The sequence below is a fragment of the Mobula hypostoma genome, chromosome 3, assembly GCF_963921235.1.
Source record: "Mobula hypostoma chromosome 3, sMobHyp1.1, whole genome shotgun sequence".
Taxonomy (NCBI): Eukaryota; Metazoa; Chordata; class Chondrichthyes; order Myliobatiformes; family Myliobatidae; genus Mobula; species Mobula hypostoma.
The window spans coordinates 9469688-9486507 of NC_086099.1; the positions used below are offsets into that span (position 1 = coordinate 9469688).

The window sequence follows — 16820 nt, forward strand, 5'->3', positions numbered from 1 at the left end:
GTTGTGTATGTGTGCCTTTCTTATTAACAGAATCTGGTCGGACAGAGTGCTCAGTGGGGCTTGAAGATGTGTTATTGCCTTTTATGCTACCGGCGTTTAGAGCAATGATGAAGATCCTCCATCTCTGGTAGTGTTCAAGCATTCCTTCATTGTGTCAGTCGCTTCCTCTCTCTTTTCACTACTGTCCCTTATGCAAGTCCTGGGTGGAGGCTCAGGGCTACCCTCGCACTCAGATATAGAAGGATTCTTCTTTGCTGGTTCCGTAACAATATTGTTTTGTCTGTCTGTCTGGGTACCATTTCTAATGCGGACTTTGGTGACCATGGTTTTCCATAAAGATCTATCCTTCGTTTTTTGGATGACCTCTATTTCCTCGATGTGTAGCCACCTGGCTATGCTTCTGATGTACATAAGCCGAGGTCTTCCTCAATCTTTCCAGAGAGTATGAGTTTTTCTAGTTCATCTTTCCGCATGATGTGTCCTAGGAATCTGAGTTGTCTTTACGAGTCAGAATTGTTAGCCCTGAGCTGAACCCCTGAACCTGGAGCACTGGTGGCCCCTATTAGTCTGGCATCTACTTTTGACCTGTTTAGCATGGGTGACCCTACCAAGAGCCAAAGCACAAGGCTGCCTCTGGCCAACGTAGCTCTACGGGTTATTGAGGCACGCAAGCCTCCAAACCCAACGACAAGGCTGTGGTACTCTTGATGGACTTGAAGATGTGGAATGTTAAAAACCAGAGAGCTGATTTAGTGTAATAGACATTTCATTATTCCACCAGTCTGTGTAGCTCACTTTACAGATGATGAAAGACACGCTTCCTCAACTAAATAGAGCATAATAGTGGACAAATGAATGCCCCATATCTGAGTGAAATCTAAATGAGGGAATATAAGTGAACATTTCGCGTTTGGCTCACAGTGTCATCTGAGCAAGCACCACACTAGCAAAGAGCCAAAACCAATGCAGAGATGTAATTTTCCTAACTGTTGTAGTTTAACAAGCAACATCAAAACATCATGAATTTTCTCTGTAATTTAAGAATGTCCATAGAACAAAAAACATCGTACAGCATCTGTGCCAGATCCAGAGTAACAATCACTTTGTCCTCTTTTACACTTATGTACTGAAGAATGACAACGAACAATCTTGAATCTTGAATCACCGGGATAGAACATAGAACACTACAGCACAGTACAGATCCATCGGCCCACGATGTTATGCCAGCCTATTAACCTATGCTAAGATCAATCTAACCCCTCCCTCTTACATAAGCCTCTATTTTTCTCCCATGCATGTGCCTATCTAAGAGATTCTTAAATTCCCCTAATGTATCTACCTCTATCACCACCACCTTGCAAGGTGTTCCATGCATCCACCACTCTCTGTATAAAAAACCCTGCTTCAAAGTAAATAGGAATAAGGAACCTTGGTTCTCAAGGGATATTGCAACTCTGATAAAGAAGAAGAGGGAGTTGTATGACATGCATAGGAAACAGGGAGTAAATAAGGTGCTTGAGAAGTATAGGAAGTGCAAGAAAATACTTAAGAAAGAAATCAGGAGTGCTAAAAGAAGACATGACGTTGCCTTGGCAGTCAAAGTGAAGGATAATCCAAAGAGCTTTTACAGGTATATTAAGAGCAAAAGGATTGTAAGGGATAAAATCGGTCTTCTTGAAGATCAGAGTGGTCGGTTATGTGCGGAACCAAAGGAAATGGGGGAGATCTTAATTAGGTTTTTTGCATATGTATTTACTAAGGAAACTGGAATGAAGTCTATGGAGTTAAGGGAAACAAGTGGTGAGATCATGGAAACTGTACAGATCGAAAAGGAGGAGGTGCTTGCTGTCTTGAGGAAAATTAAAATGGATAAATCCCCGGGACATGACAGGGTGTTCCCTCGGACCTTGAAGGAGACTAGTGTTGAAATTGCACGGGCCTTGGCAGAAATATTTAAAATGTCGCTGTCTACAGGTGAGGTGCCGGAGGATTGGAGAATGGCTCATGTTGTTCCATTGTTTGAAAAAGGATCGAAAAGTAATCTGGGAAATTATAGGCTGGTAAGTTTAACGTTGGTAGTAGGTAAGTTATTGGAGGGAGTACTAAGAGACAGAATCTACAAGCATTTGGATAGACAGGGACTTATTAGGGAGAGTCAACATGGCTTTGTGCGTGGTAGGTCATGTTTGACCAATCTCTTGGAGTTTTTCGAGGAGCTTGCCAGGAAAGTGGATGAAGGGAAGGCAGTGGATATTGTCTACATGGACTTCAATAAGGCCTTTGACAAGGTCCCGCATGGGAGGTTAGTTAGGAAAATTCAGTTGCTAGGTATACATGGAGAGGTGGTAAATTGGATTAGACATTGGCTCAATGGTAGAAGCCAAAGAGTGGTAGTAGAGAATTGCTTCTCTGAGTGGAGGCCTGTGACTAGTGGTGTGCCACAGGGATCAGTGCTGGGTCCATTGTTATTTGTCATCTATATCAATGATCTGGATGATAATATGGTAAATTGGATCAGCAAATTTGCTGATGATACAAAGATTGGAGGTGTAGTAGACAGTGAGGAAGGTTTTCAGAGCCTGCAAAGGGACTTGGACCAGCTGGAAAAATGGGCTGAAAAATAGCAGATGAAGTTTAATACAGACAAGTGTGAGGTATTGCACGTTGGAAGAACAAACCAAGGTAGAACATACAGGGTTAATGGTAAGGCACTGAGGAGTGCAGTAGAACAGAGGGATCTGGGAATACAGATACAAAATTCCCTAAAAGTGGCATCACAGGTAGATAGGGTCGTAAAGAGAGCTTTTGGTACATTGGCCTTTATTAATCAAAGTATTGAGTATAAGAGCTGGAATGTTATGATGAGGTTGTATAAGGCATTGGTGAGGCCGAATCTGGAGTATTGTGTTCAGTTTTTGTCACCAAATTACAGGAAGGATATAAATAAGGTTGAAAGAGTGCAGAGAAGGTTTACAAGGATGTTGCCGGGACTTGAGAAACTCAGTTACAGAGAAAGGTTGAATAGGTAAGGACTTTATTCCCTGGAGCATAGAAGAATGAGGGGAGATTTGATAGAGGTATATAAAATTATGATGGGTATAGATAGAGTGAATGCAAGCAGGCTTTTTCCACTGAGGCAAGGGGAGAAAAAAACCAGAGGACACGGGTTAAGGGTGAGGGGGGAAAAGTTTAAAGGGAACATTAAGGGGGGCTTCTTCACACAGAGAGTGGTGGGAGTATGGAATGAGCTGCCAGACGAGGTGGTAAATGTGGGTTCTTTTTTAACATTTAAGAATAAATTGGACAGATACATGGATGGGAGGTGTATGGAGGGATATGGTCCGTGTGCAGGTCAGTGGGACTAGGCAGAAAATGGTTCGGCACAGCCAAGAAGGGCCAAAAGGCCTGTTTCTGTGCTGTAGTTGTCTATGGTTTCTATGGTTTTCTATGGTTTCTGGCATCTCCTCTATACTTTCCTCCAAACACATTAAAATCATGCCCCCCTCATTTTAGACATTTTCACCATGAGAAAATGTTTCTGTCACAAGATCTGTGCCTTTTATCATCTTGTAATCAAAATCATGTGCCATGTCATATGCTGTAGGCCATCATGGTCTTGACCATGATCGTTCTTGGCAAATTTTTCCACAGAAATGGTTTACAGTGCCTTCTTCTGGGCAGTATCTTTACAAGATCGGTAACCACAGTCATTATCAATATCTTTCAGAGATTGTCTACCTGATGTCAGTGGTCGCATAACCAGGACATGATATACACCAGCCGTTCTTACGGCCATCCATCACTTGCTCCCATAGCTTCACCTGACCCAGGGGGCTAAGCAAGTGCTACACCTTGCCCAAGGGTGATCTGCAGGTTAGCAGAGGGAAGGAACGCCTTACAACCCTTTTGGTAGAGACATATCTCCATCCTACCACCCTTATCATCTCTACGCCTCTATACAGTCACCTCTCATCCTCCATTCCTCCAAAGATAGATTGAGCAAGCTCTAGTTCACTCAACCTCTCCTCATAAGACAAGTTCCTAATCCAGACAGCATCCTAGTAAATCTCCTCTGCACCCTCTCTAAAACTTCCACATTCTTCCGAGCAACACATACAAAATGCTGGAGGAACTCAGCAGGCCAGGCAGCATCTACGCCAGGCAGCGACGTTTCGGGCCGAGACCCTTCAGCAGGTCTCCCACATTCTTCCTGCAATGAGGTGACCAGAACTGAACACAATACTCCAAGTGAGTAATTGCAAGCTCCTTTCTGCATGCGTCTTAAGGACATTGAATTGAAGGACAGATTTGTCTCTCAATATCCAGCTGGATTTCTAACAAAACTGTTGTGCTTAGTGTAGAAGATGTTCAGATTCAATTTTATTCAGATTCAGATACAGATTTATTTAAATGTACATCAAAACATACAGTATAATGTGTGATTTACAGCCAAAACCCCTCAGGATGTGCTGGGGGCAGCACACAAATGTCATCACATATTCTGCGCCAACATAGCCTGCCCACAGTGCTCAGCAGAATAACAAAGAACAGAGCAAGCAATAGAAACAAACCCCATTCCTCCCTTTCACCCTCCCACCCACACACACAGACAGTCCTCCAGCTCCAGGACAGGCCTCCATTGCTCTATTATTTTCCATTCATAAGGCATAGGAGCAGAACCAGACCATTCGGCCCATCAAGTCTGTTCCGTCATTCCAAATGGCTGACTTATTATCCCTCTCAACCCCATTCTCCTGCCTTCTTCCCGAAACATTTGACACACTGACTAATCAAGAACCTATCAATCTCGGCTTTAAATACTCCCAATGACTTTGCCACCACAGCTGTCTGTAGCAACGAATTCTCTGGCTAAAGAAATTCCTTCATTCATAAGGTTGACCTTTTACTCTTGTTAAATAGATTGCCTTCAGATTTATTTATTTCGAGATACAGGACAGAACAGGCTCTTCCAGCCCATCGAGCTGCACTGCCCGGCAAACCTCCTATTTAACCCTAGCCTAATCACTAGACAATTTACAATTTAAAATTTACAACTTACAACTGGACTGGAGTAACACCGCCATCTTGTTGTCCTGAGCAATGACAATAAAGTTCTATTCTGTTCTATCTACAATGACCAATTAACCTCGTAACCTGTACATATTGGACTGTGGAAGGAAACTGGGGTACCTGGAGGAAACACCTGTGGCTCACAGAGAGAACACACAAACTCCTTACAGAAGACATTAGAATTGCCAAACTCCAATACCCTGAGCTGTAATAGCATCACACTAACTACTAGGCTACCACAAGGCAAATTGAACTCTAAACTCTGACGCCCCGATCTGTAATAGCATTGTGCACCACCCAAGTTGATGCCATTAACTCTAAAAACAGCCATTTGCCACAAACCCCAATTTAACCCAATAAAAACCTGTCGTGTCTCCAACTGAACGACAAATGCACAACTGCCATTAGAAACAACATTGTTGTTACTGGTCAGTGTGGAAAAGATTACCTCTTACCTCTTGCCACCATATTTAGAGTAATTTTATGTTTTCAGAATGTCTCTACTCACTTGACTGAACTTACTCTATCTTCTTCAGTGGAGGTTTTGCCTATTCAATAGAGTGTAGACTCTGCATGAATGTTAAAACCAGACACAGGGAAAATTAATTCAGTAAGAAGTCTTCCATATACTAACTTGCTATTGATTTCACACTAACATTTTGCAAATGCTATATTCTGGAAAAGCCGTAATCATCACTTTCCCGGGTTGAATGATGAATAATGGACACAGCTTTCAACTAAAATTATGATACATTTTTAAGGAAAGAGGTGAATGGATGAAATTGCCAGCGTAATCTTTGACAATTAAGGGAACCAGCTCAGTGCATTCTTGTGAAAGGATAAATCACTGCAGCCTCAACAACTAACCAATTGGCATGCAAAGTTAAGGATTGATGATGTCAGCCATCTGGCTATTTTCAATTATAAAAGGTATTTTTGTCTGTTCATTCATTTATGCATTTAAAGTCTCGATGTGGACAGCATACTTCCATTGTTCATGTCTCTCTCCCAGCACTCATCCGTGGCAATCAAGCATATGGATTGCTTAATCTATGCAAAAGCCAAAGGCTTTAACATGACTAATGGTTTTCTTCATATTCCTAAGCATCCTTGAGTTCTTATGCAAAACATTACAAAAGGATAATACTTTTAAGGATAATCAAAATGCTTTAACCTTTTGCAGAGGCTATCTGTTAAATTCTGATGAAGGATTGCACTTTAGAAATTACTCGCCAGTTTTCTGACCCAGATGCAGATTGGCTTGTTATGTACACTCTGTGGCCACTTTAATAGGTATACCTGGACACCTGTTGATTAATGCAAATTATGCATTAAGTGACAGCCAATCATGTGGCAGCAACTCAATGTATAAAAGCATGCAGTCTTGGTCAAGAGGTTCAGTTGTTGTTCAGACTAAATATCAGAACGGGGAAGAAATGTAACCTAAGTCACATTGATCATGTAATGATTATTGGTGCCATACAGGGTAGTTTGAGTATCTCAGAAACTGCTGATCTCCTGAGGTTTCCATGCACAGCAGTCTCTAGAGTTTACAGAGAATGGTGCAAAAAACGAAAAAAGAACGTCCCGTGTGCGGCAGTTCTGTCGGAAAAAGTGTCGGAGGTCAGAGGAGAATGGCCAGACTGGTTCAAGCTGACAGGAAGGCAACAGTAACTCAAAGGGGTTGAAGGGTATAATAAATCAGCATGTGGGAATAGCAGAATGTAGAATGGCCTAATCCTCCTCCTACGTCTTATGGCTTTATGGACAATTGTTGATGAGGACATGGTGGACTGTGGGTGTGTGACTCTTCAAATCTATGACTTTTCTACCAAAACACTTGTGAAGAAGAAAATCTTTGCAAAATTTCACTCTAACATGATTCAACAGAAAATTATCTCTACTACTGCTGCCCATTATGCCGCTGGCATTTAGAGCAGCAATGAAGGTCCTCCATCTCAGGCGGTGGCCAGGGCTTCCTTCGTTGTGACAGCAACTTAGTTTCCACTAGTGTCAGGCCTGCACGTTCTGGGTGGAGACTTGGGAATACCATCGCACACAGATGTAAATAAAATTCTTCATTGCTGTTTCCATAACAATTTTGTTTGACTAGTTAGTGTTGTTAGCCCTGAGCTGAACCACTGAACCTGGAGGACCGGTGGACCACTCATAGTCTGGCCTCTACCCTTTGACCTGTTTGGCATGGGTGACCCTATCAATAGCCAAAGCAGAAAGCCCTGACTCCAGCCAACATAGCTCTCTGAGACATTAAGGCATGCAAGCCTTCAAACCCTGTAACAAAGCTGTGGTCCGTTTGGAGGAAAAGATTATCAATTCCCTCTAAAATAGACAAAATTAGGCCATTTATGGCAAATTGCATTCTGTGTTAATTCCATTGGTTTAGAAATTAAGGACTTCTTAGGACTGAGAACCAATACTGACATTTATCATTCTCGACTTTCGTTTATAAAGTCAATCTAATTTTCCTTAGAAATACAGTTGGTTGTTCTTCAAACTCATTGGGGTAGAGATTTCATTAGTTTTTCCATTACAATATGCTTAAGAAACAATATCCTAATAGACTGAAACATTTTTAAGTGCAAATTGCAGTGTCTGTGATCATTAGCTTTTGTTCAACAAACATCCCTCTGGAAGCTGCCCACAGATCTATACATTGTTTTGAACTAATTACCATTGCAAGTTTCTACTAATTGCATATGCTTCCAAGAAGACTCCACTATTTAATCTTTCTGAGACTATAAGGCGCAAGAGTGGAATTAAACCATCCGGCCATTCAAGTCTGCTCCCCCATTCCATTATGGCTGATTTATTATCGTTCTTAGCCTCATTCTCCTGCCTTCTCCCCGTAACTTTTGACACCCTCACAAAGCAAGAACCTATCAATCTCCTCTTTAAGTATACCCAATGAACATCTCCAAGCTGTCTCTGGTTATGAATTCCATAGTTTCACCATCCTCTGGCTAAAGAAATTCCTCCTCATCACTGTTCTAATAGAACACCCTTCCTTTCGGATCCTAGACTCCCATACTATAAGAAACATCCTCTCCACATCCACTCTACATCCCCTTTCAATATATAATAGGTTTCAATGAGAGATTCCCTCTTATTCTTCTAAAGTACAGTGAGTGCAAGCTCAGAGCTGTCAAATGCTCTTCTTACATTAACTCCTTCATTCCCAGAATCATTCTGAGAACCTTCTCTGGACCCTCTCCACTGCTAGCACGTTCTTCCTTCGATAAGGACCCATAATCTCTCACAATAGTTCCGTTTGACCAATGCCTTATGCCTTGTTTTTCTTCATGAGATTGAATCTTTGAGGTATTTAAGAATTGATAGAACCTACTAAAATAAAAGAAGTCTGTCAAACAGCCAATGTACAGAGAGAAAAAAAACAAATAATGCAAACAATAAAAGTAAGCAAATAGCAGTCAGAACTGAAATTCACTAAAGGGAGTCCACAGCCAGGCATCACTGCAGCTGATGCAGGAACCAATTTGTTGTAGGCCACAGCCTCAGTTCAGTGCAGAGATAGATAGACCTCGTGGAGCAGTGAGCTGAACATTGGCCCGATCCCAACCCCTGACTTTTTCAATCTGGTCCAGCACTTAAATTGTCCAAACCTCAGGTTGTTCCTCACCCTCAGATCCAGGCCCTGCTGCTTCGATATGCTCTCGGGACAATGGAAACAACTACTATATATATAATACTGAGGAATACTGACGACGTGAGTTACAGAGTTCTTGAAAGTGAGTCCGCAGGTTGTAGATTCAGTTCAGACTTGAGGTGAGTTAAGTTATCCACACTGGTTCAAGAGCCTGAAGCTTGAAGGTATGTGGAAGTTAAGGCTCCTGTATCTCTCACGCATTAGCAGCCCAATGGAAACTTGATAGAGCTGTATAGGATGATAAGAGGCCTTGATGGTGTTGACAGTTAGCACCTTTTTTTTTCCCAGAGCAGGAATGGCTAATACAAGGAGGCATGTTTTTGAAGTGATTGGAGGAAAGTATGTTGGGAGGTAGTTTTTTTTTTAAACAGAGAGTGGTATGTGTGTGGAATTGCTGCAAGGAAAGATGGTAGTGACACTTAAACAACGGGAATTCTGCAGATGCTGGAAATTCAAGCAACACACATCAAAGTTGCTGGTGCACGCAGCAGGCCAGGCAGCATCTCTAGGAAGAGGTACAGTTGACGTTCCAGGCCGGGACCCTTCATCAGGACTAACTGAAGGAAGAGCTAGTAAGAGATTTGAAAGTGGGAGGGAGAGGGGAAATCCAAAATGATAGGAGAAGACAGGAGGGGGAGCGATGGAGCCAAGAGCTGGACAGGTGATTGGCAAAAGGGGATACGAGAGGATCATGGGACAGGAGGCCCAGGGAGAAAGACAAGGGGGGGGGTGGGAACCCAGAGGATGGGCAAGGGGTATAGTCAGAGGGACAGAGGGAGAAAAAGGACAGTGAGAGAAAGAATGTGTGTATAAAAATAAATAACAGATGGGGTACGAGGGGGAGGTGGGGCATTAGCGGAAGTTAGAGAAGTCAACGTTCATGCCATCAGGTTGGAGGCTACCCAAACAGAATATAAGGTGTTGTTCCTTCAACCTGAGTGTGGATTCATCTTTACAGTAGAGGAGGCCAAGGATAGACATGTCAGAATGGGAGTGGGATGTGGAATTAAAATGTGTGGCCTCTGGGAGATCCGGCTTTCTCTGGCGGACAGAGCGTAGGTGTTCAGCAAAGCGGTCTCCCAGTCTGAGTCGGGTCTCACCAACATATAGAAGGCCACATCGGGAGCACTGGATGCAGTATATCACCCCAGCCGACTCACAGGTGAAGTTGTCGCCTCACCTGGAAGGACTGTCTGGGGCCCTGAATGGTGGTAAGGAAGGAAATGTAAGGGGATGTGTAGCACTTGTTCCACTTACAAGGATAAGTGCCAGGAGGGAGATCAGTGGGGATGGATGGGGGGGATGAATGGACAAGGGATTTACGTAGGGAGCGATCCCTGCGGAAAGCAGAGAGAGGTGGGGAGGGAAAGATGTGCTTAGTGGTGGGATCCCGTTGGAGGTGGCGGAAGTTACGGAGAATAATATGTTGGACCCGGAGGCTGGTGGGGTGGTAGGTGAGGACCAGGGGAACCCTATTCCTAGTGGGGTGGCGGGAGGATGGAGTGAGAGCAGATGTATGTGAAATAGCGGAAATGTGTTTGAGAGCAGAGTTGATGGTGGAGGAAAGGAAGCCCCTTTCTTTAAAAAAAGGAGGACATCTCCCTCGTCCTGGAATGAAAAGCCTCATCCTGAGAGCAGATGCGGCGGAGACAGAGGAATTGCGAGAAGGGGATGGCATTTTTGCAAGAGACAGGGTAAGAAGAGGAATAGTCCAGACAGCTGTGAAAGTCAGTAGGCTTTTCGTAGACATCAGTGGATAAGCTGTCTCCAGAGATAGAGACAGAAAGATCTAGAAAGGGGAGGGAGGTGTCGGAAATGGACCAGGTAAACTTGAGGGCAGGGTGAAAGTTGGAGGCAAAGTTAATAAAGTCAAGGAGCTCTGCATGCGTGCAGGAAGCAGCGCCAATGCAGTCGTCAATGTAGCGAAGGAAAAGTGGGGGACAGATACCAGAATAGGTACGGAACATAGATTGTTCCACAAAGCCAACAAAAAGGCAGGCATAGCTAGGACCCATACGGGTGCCCATAGCAACACCTTTAGTTTGGAGGAAGTGGGAGGAGCCAAAGGAGAAATTATTAAGAGTAAGGACTAATTCCGCTAGACGAGCCAAAGGAGAAATTTGTGACACTTAAACAACTTGTATATAGACACAAGGATGATAGAAAAATGTAGGGCTATGCAGGAGAAAAGGGTTAGATTGATTTACAGTGGGTTAAAAGGTCAGTACAATGTCGTGGACCGAAGATCGTCTACTATGCCATTCTGTGCTCTCCATGTTCTAAATTTTCACGTCACCAGTTACAAATTAAAGTGAAATTCTTTCCCCTGTGTTTCAATGGTATTCCTTAGGCATATGTGTCACAGTTTTCCTCCCTAACCCTGGGCAGCATAGCGTAGTAGTTCGTGCATTGGTTTATAATGCCGGTGAAAACCGATCGGTGCTCAATTCCTGCCACTGCCTGTAAGGGATTTGTATAGTGTATTCTCACCATTATCTCATGGGTTTCCTCCAGGTGCTCCGGTTTTCTCCCATATCGCTGAGATTCATTTTCTTGCGGGCATACTCAGTAAATCCAAGAGTCATAATAGAATCTATGAAAGACTGCACCAAACAGGACGGGCAAGCAACCAATCTGCAAAAGACAACAAACTATGCAAAATACAAGGAAAAAAGGAAATAATAATAAATAAATAAATAAGCAATAAATATCAAAAACATGAGATGAAGAATCCTTGAAAGTGAGTCCATAGGTTGTGGGAACAATTCGGTGATGGGACCATAAGACATAGGTGCAGAATTAGGCCTTTTGGACCATGGAGTCTGCTTCACCATTCAATCATGGCTGATCCTATTTTTCCCTCCTCAGCCCCACTCCTTTGATTCCCTGGCCAATCAAGAACATATCAAGCTCTGCTTTAAATACACCCAACGACCTGGCCTCCACAGCTGCCTATGGTAACAAAATCCACAAATTCACCAACCTCTGGCTAAAGAAACTTCACCTCATCTTTGTTTTAAATGGATGTCACTCTATCCTGAGCCTGTATCCTCTTGTCTTAGACTGCCCCACCATGAGAAACATCCTTTCCACATCTACTCTGTCTAGGCCTTTCAACATTTGAAAGGTTTCAATGAAAACCCCCTTCAACCTTCTAAGTTCCAGCGAGAACAGACCCAGAGCCATCAAACGTTCCTCATATGATAACCCTTTCATTCCTGGAATCATCCTTGTGAACCTCTTCTGGACCCTCTCCAATGACAGCACATCTTTTTTATGGTAGTATTGTGGTTAGCACAATACTGTACTGTATGCGTGACCGGGTTCAATTCCCACCACTGCCTGTAAGGAGTTTGTACGTTCACCTCGAGCTTTAAGGGTTTCCTCAGTGTGCTCTGGTTTTCGGTTTCCCTCCAGAATCCAAAGTCACACCAGTTGATAGGACAATTGGTCATTGTAAATTGTCCTGTGATTAGGCTAAGATTGAATCATATGTTGCTGGGCAGCATGGCTCAAAGGGCCAGAAGGACCTTTTCTGCATTGTATCACCATAATTTCTTATAAGAACCTGGTAGTGTGGGTACTGAGGCTCCTGTTCCTTCTTCCCGAGTTATTCCTATTGAATAAAAAATTATTTTATGTTCCTGGCTTTGGGTCTCATTAATAAATATGGGCCAGGGAACACAACACTTTGACTCAATATAAAGATGTAGGATTGCAATAGGGTCACTAGATATGATGTTGACATCCCATAATCATCTGCTGTTCATGTCTTCTAAGCTTCGAAGGGTTTTGGAGAATTTGTTTTTTATTTTAAGTGACGTTTTCATGGAATGTCCTCTAATGGAAGGTGACCCTTTGTTCATCATAATTAATGTGGGAAGTAGATTAATTACAAGAATACACTGCATTAATGCATCATAATTATGAAACAAAACTGCATTAGCTTATTGTTAATTTTCACTCAGTGAACATTTTGTTACATACACCTGCTCGTTAATGCAAATATCTAATTGGCCAATCATGTGACACCAACTCAATGCATAAAAGCATGCAGTCATTGTCAAGAGGTTCAGTTGTTGTTCAGACCAAACACCAGAATGGAAGAAGAAATGTAATCTAGGTGACCTTGACCGTGGAATGATTGTTGGTGCCAGACACAGTGGTCTGAGTATCTCAGAAACTGCTGGTCTTCTGGGATCACGACAGTTTCTAGAGTTTACAGAGAATGGTGTGGGAAACAAAAAAAATAAATCCAGTGAGCGGAAGTTCTGTAGGCAAAAATATTATGTTCACGAGAGAAGTCAGAGGAGAATGGCCAGGCTAGTTCAAGCTGACAGGAAGGCAACAGTAACTCAAATAACTATGCATTACAACAGTGATGTGCAGAACAGCATCTCTAAAGGCACAATATGTTGAACCTTGATGTGGAAGGGCTACAGCAGCAGAAGACCATGAACAAACATTCAGTGGTGACTTTATTAGGTGCATGACATACAAGAGGTACATAATAGCATGGCTACTGGAGTGTAAGTACATCCAGTGTTTCACGTTTGGGGTATCTGTGTATTTGTTTGCCATGTAACCAAACAATGTTGTACAATTTTCTATTTGTAGCTGTTGTCAGTGCGATTCCTGTTCCAACATTGGAAAGTGCCCAGTATCCTGGCATCCTGCCATCTCCAACATGTGGATATCCACATCCACAATTTCCACTGCGTACCATGCCATTTCCAACACTGGCAGTTGATCGTGGATACGGACCAAGTAAGAATCTTTATTTATTAAACATTAACAGGAGAGTTGCACCAAAAGAAACCTACTGCATTATCTCTCTTCAAAATAAGTATGATGCATTGTAAGTTTTAATATTTATCTCCATGGGGTTGATGAGAGAGAATGAGGGGGGACCTCAATGAAGCATATCAAATATTGAAAGGCCTGGATAGAGTGGATGTGGTGAGGATGTTTCTTATGGTGTTGGGAGACCAAGACCAGAGGGCACAACTTTAGAATAGAAGAACATTCCTCTAGAATAGAGTTGAGGATGAATTACTTTATCCAGAGGGTGATGAGTCTGTGGAATTCATTTCCATAGGTGGCTGTGGAGGCCAAGTCATTTGGGTATATTTAAAGCAGAGATTGATAGGTTTTTGATTAGTAAGGCTGTCAAAGGTTACGGGGAGAAGGCAGGAGAATGGGGTTGAGTGAGATAATAGTTCAGCCATGATGGAATGGTGGAGCATAGTTGATGGGTCAAATGGCCTAATTCTGCTCCTATGCCTTTTGGTTTTATGGATTTTGGGAAAATTTTCCCTACAATCTTTTTTGTGGGTTAAAATCAATGAAACATTGCACTGGATTGGGAATTTTGCAAAAATAGACAACCAAGGAACAAAGCCAACATTTGTTAAGAGGGCGGAGCCAGTCCCAGTAACTTCACAATTTTATTTTATAATTGTACAGAAAAAATACTGTTCGTAATGGATTAGATGGAGGACTAATTTTGGCAGAAATAAATCCTTGGGAACTGGTGCAAAAATACTAGTTGCTTAATTTTCTACCATGTGTGATTGGACATTGAGGTTGAAAGTTTAAAGTATTTGATGGAAAGATGAATGGAAAATTGAAAAGAAATTTTTTTTCATTTTGGGATGGTAAATTACTGAAGTTCATCGCCTAAATGAAAACAGCAAATGTTGGTTAAAAAATAAAACAACAGGTCAGGCAACATAAACACAAGAGATTCTGCAGCTGCCGGAAACCCAGAGTAACTCATACAAAATGCTGGAGGAATTCAGCAGGTCAGATAGCCTCTATGGAAATTAATAATAACAGTTGACATTTTGGGCGGAGGTATTTCAGGCCGAGATCTTTCTTCAGGACTGGAAAGGAAGGGGACAGATGGCAGAATATGAAGTTGGGGCGAGAAGTACAGGCTAGAAGGTGGGCAGGGAAGGGAGGATGAAGTGAGAAGCTGGGAAGTGATAGGAGGAAAAGATAAAGGGCTGAAATCTGATAGGAGAGGAGAATGGATCATGGGAGAAAGGGAAGGAGGAAGGGCAGCATAGGGAGGCGTTAAGCAAGTGAAGAAAGAGAAGAGTTAAGAAGGGAGTCAGAGGAGGGAATGGAAGAAGGGGTTCGAGGAGTTACTGGAAGTTGGATAAATCAATGGTCATACTATCAGTTTGGAGGCTACCCAGACGGAATAGGAGGTGTTACTCCTTTAACTCCTCATTGTGGCAGTAGAAGAGTCCGTGGACCAACATGTCGGAATGGGTCAGGCAATATCTACGGAAAGAGCTCTGGGACTCTTTAACAGGGGTAACATGTACAAAGTGCTGAAGGAAGTCTGCAGGCCAGGCAGCATCTGTGGAAAGGAATAAACAGTTGGTGTATCAGATTGGGGCAGGCTCTCTCCACAGATGTTCTCTAACTGATTTGGTCTTTCAACATTTTCGGTAGTCTTGATAAAGAAGAGCTCCAAACTGGAGCTTGGAATTGTTTTCCCATAGATTACTCTCTTCAGGTTGATGTCTCACCATCTTGCAGTGCCATGGTAGTGGAGCGTTTAGCACAACGCTATTACAGCACGTAGTATCCGTGCTCGGAGTTCAATTCCAGCATTTCCCATGAACGTGTGGGTTTCCCCTGGGTGCTCCAGTTTTCTCCCGCAGTCTGAAGGCACAGGTTAATTAGCCATTGTAAATTGCCCTGTGATTAGGCTAGAGTTAAAGAGGAGGGTTACTGTGCAGTGGCAGCTCATTGGACCAGAAGGGCTTGTCCCACGCCGTATCTCTAAATAAATTAATTAATGAAATTCTGTTTTTTAAAATTTGTTTGCTGCTGTTCCTATTACACAGTGTAACTTGGTTCATCCTTTGGTTTCTCAAAGCCATGAGCGAAGTTCAAACAACGCATCTCCAACAGCCTGCCGTGTTAACTCAAACACAACCCGAGCATTCTTCAGGGGAGGAGGCCCCAAGCAGAACGATTCCTACAGCGTGCGTCCGCCCCACTCATCCTCTGCGCAGTTTCGCAAACCCCCTGCTACCCCCGCCCATGACTGCAATGGAGCCCAAAGTCCCCTACACACCCCTTCTCTCTCAACCAGGTGAGTGGATATCAGTCTTCTGTTTGTAAACTGACATTGATTGAGTTGATAGTTCATTGCAAAAGGGATCGATTTAAACACAAGAGATTCTGCAGATGCTGGAAATCCAGAGCAACGCACACAAAGTTCTGGAGGAACTCAGCAGGTCTGGCGGTATCTATGGAGGCGAATATACAGTCAATGTTTCAGGCCGAACCCCTTCATCAGGACTGGAAAGGAAGTGGGGAGAAGCCAGAGTAAGATGGTGGGGGGAGGAGAAGAAGGACAAGCTTGTAGGTAATAGGGGAGAGCAGTTGAGGAGGACGTCAGGTGGGTGGGGGAGGGGTAATAGAGTAAGAATCTGGGAGGTGATAGGTGGAAGAGGTAAAGGGCTGAAGAAGAAGGATTCTGATAGGAGAGGAGAGTGGACCGTGGGAGAAAGAGAAGGAGGAGGGTCACCAGAGTACATGAGGAAAACAGAAGGTGTCCAGGTGCAGGTCAAAGGGACGAGGCAGAATGATACTTTAGCACAGACTGAAAGGACCAAAGGGCCTGTTTCTAAGCTGAAATGCTCTATAACTCTATCACTAGGTGAACGTTGTGATTACAGGTGGGTTCAGCATTTAAATTAGTCAGTGGATGAAGGAACATTTTAAAGATATATTTCGCCTGACTGACTCAGAAGATTGGATAAGATGATTTACGAGTAGTTCAGATCAGATCAGAACAACCTGTGACCAGGCAGTGATATTTTACAATCCAGCATGAATATTTCAGTGTCTGTAGAATCTCATGTCCCAATCCCTTATTTGTCTGATCTCTTACTGTCGGTATGTTTACGAAAGGATTGTTCATTCCTTCTCCTGATACGAGCTGACTTAATCACGTGACTTCCTTTTGCAGCTTGAGTTGCTTTTGTCTTCCCTAACCTTTGGCAGAAAATCTCAGGTGTAATTTAATCAATCTGGTTTG

At 43.0% G+C, this 16820-nt stretch overlaps 1 protein-coding gene across 3 annotated transcripts in view; it reads left to right on the forward strand.

Moving 5' to 3' along the window:
* The window catches only part of dcc (DCC netrin 1 receptor), a 1425388-nt gene that overhangs the window by 1381972 nt on the left and 26596 nt on the right, over positions 1-16820 (forward strand). For all 3 annotated transcript variants that reach the window (XM_063042623.1, XM_063042621.1, XM_063042622.1), the window contains exons 26-27: positions 13373-13522; positions 15651-15869. In XM_063042623.1, the coding sequence (XP_062898693.1) occupies positions 13373-13522; positions 15651-15869 (369 nt within the window). The remainder of the gene's footprint in view (positions 1-13372; positions 13523-15650; positions 15870-16820) is intronic.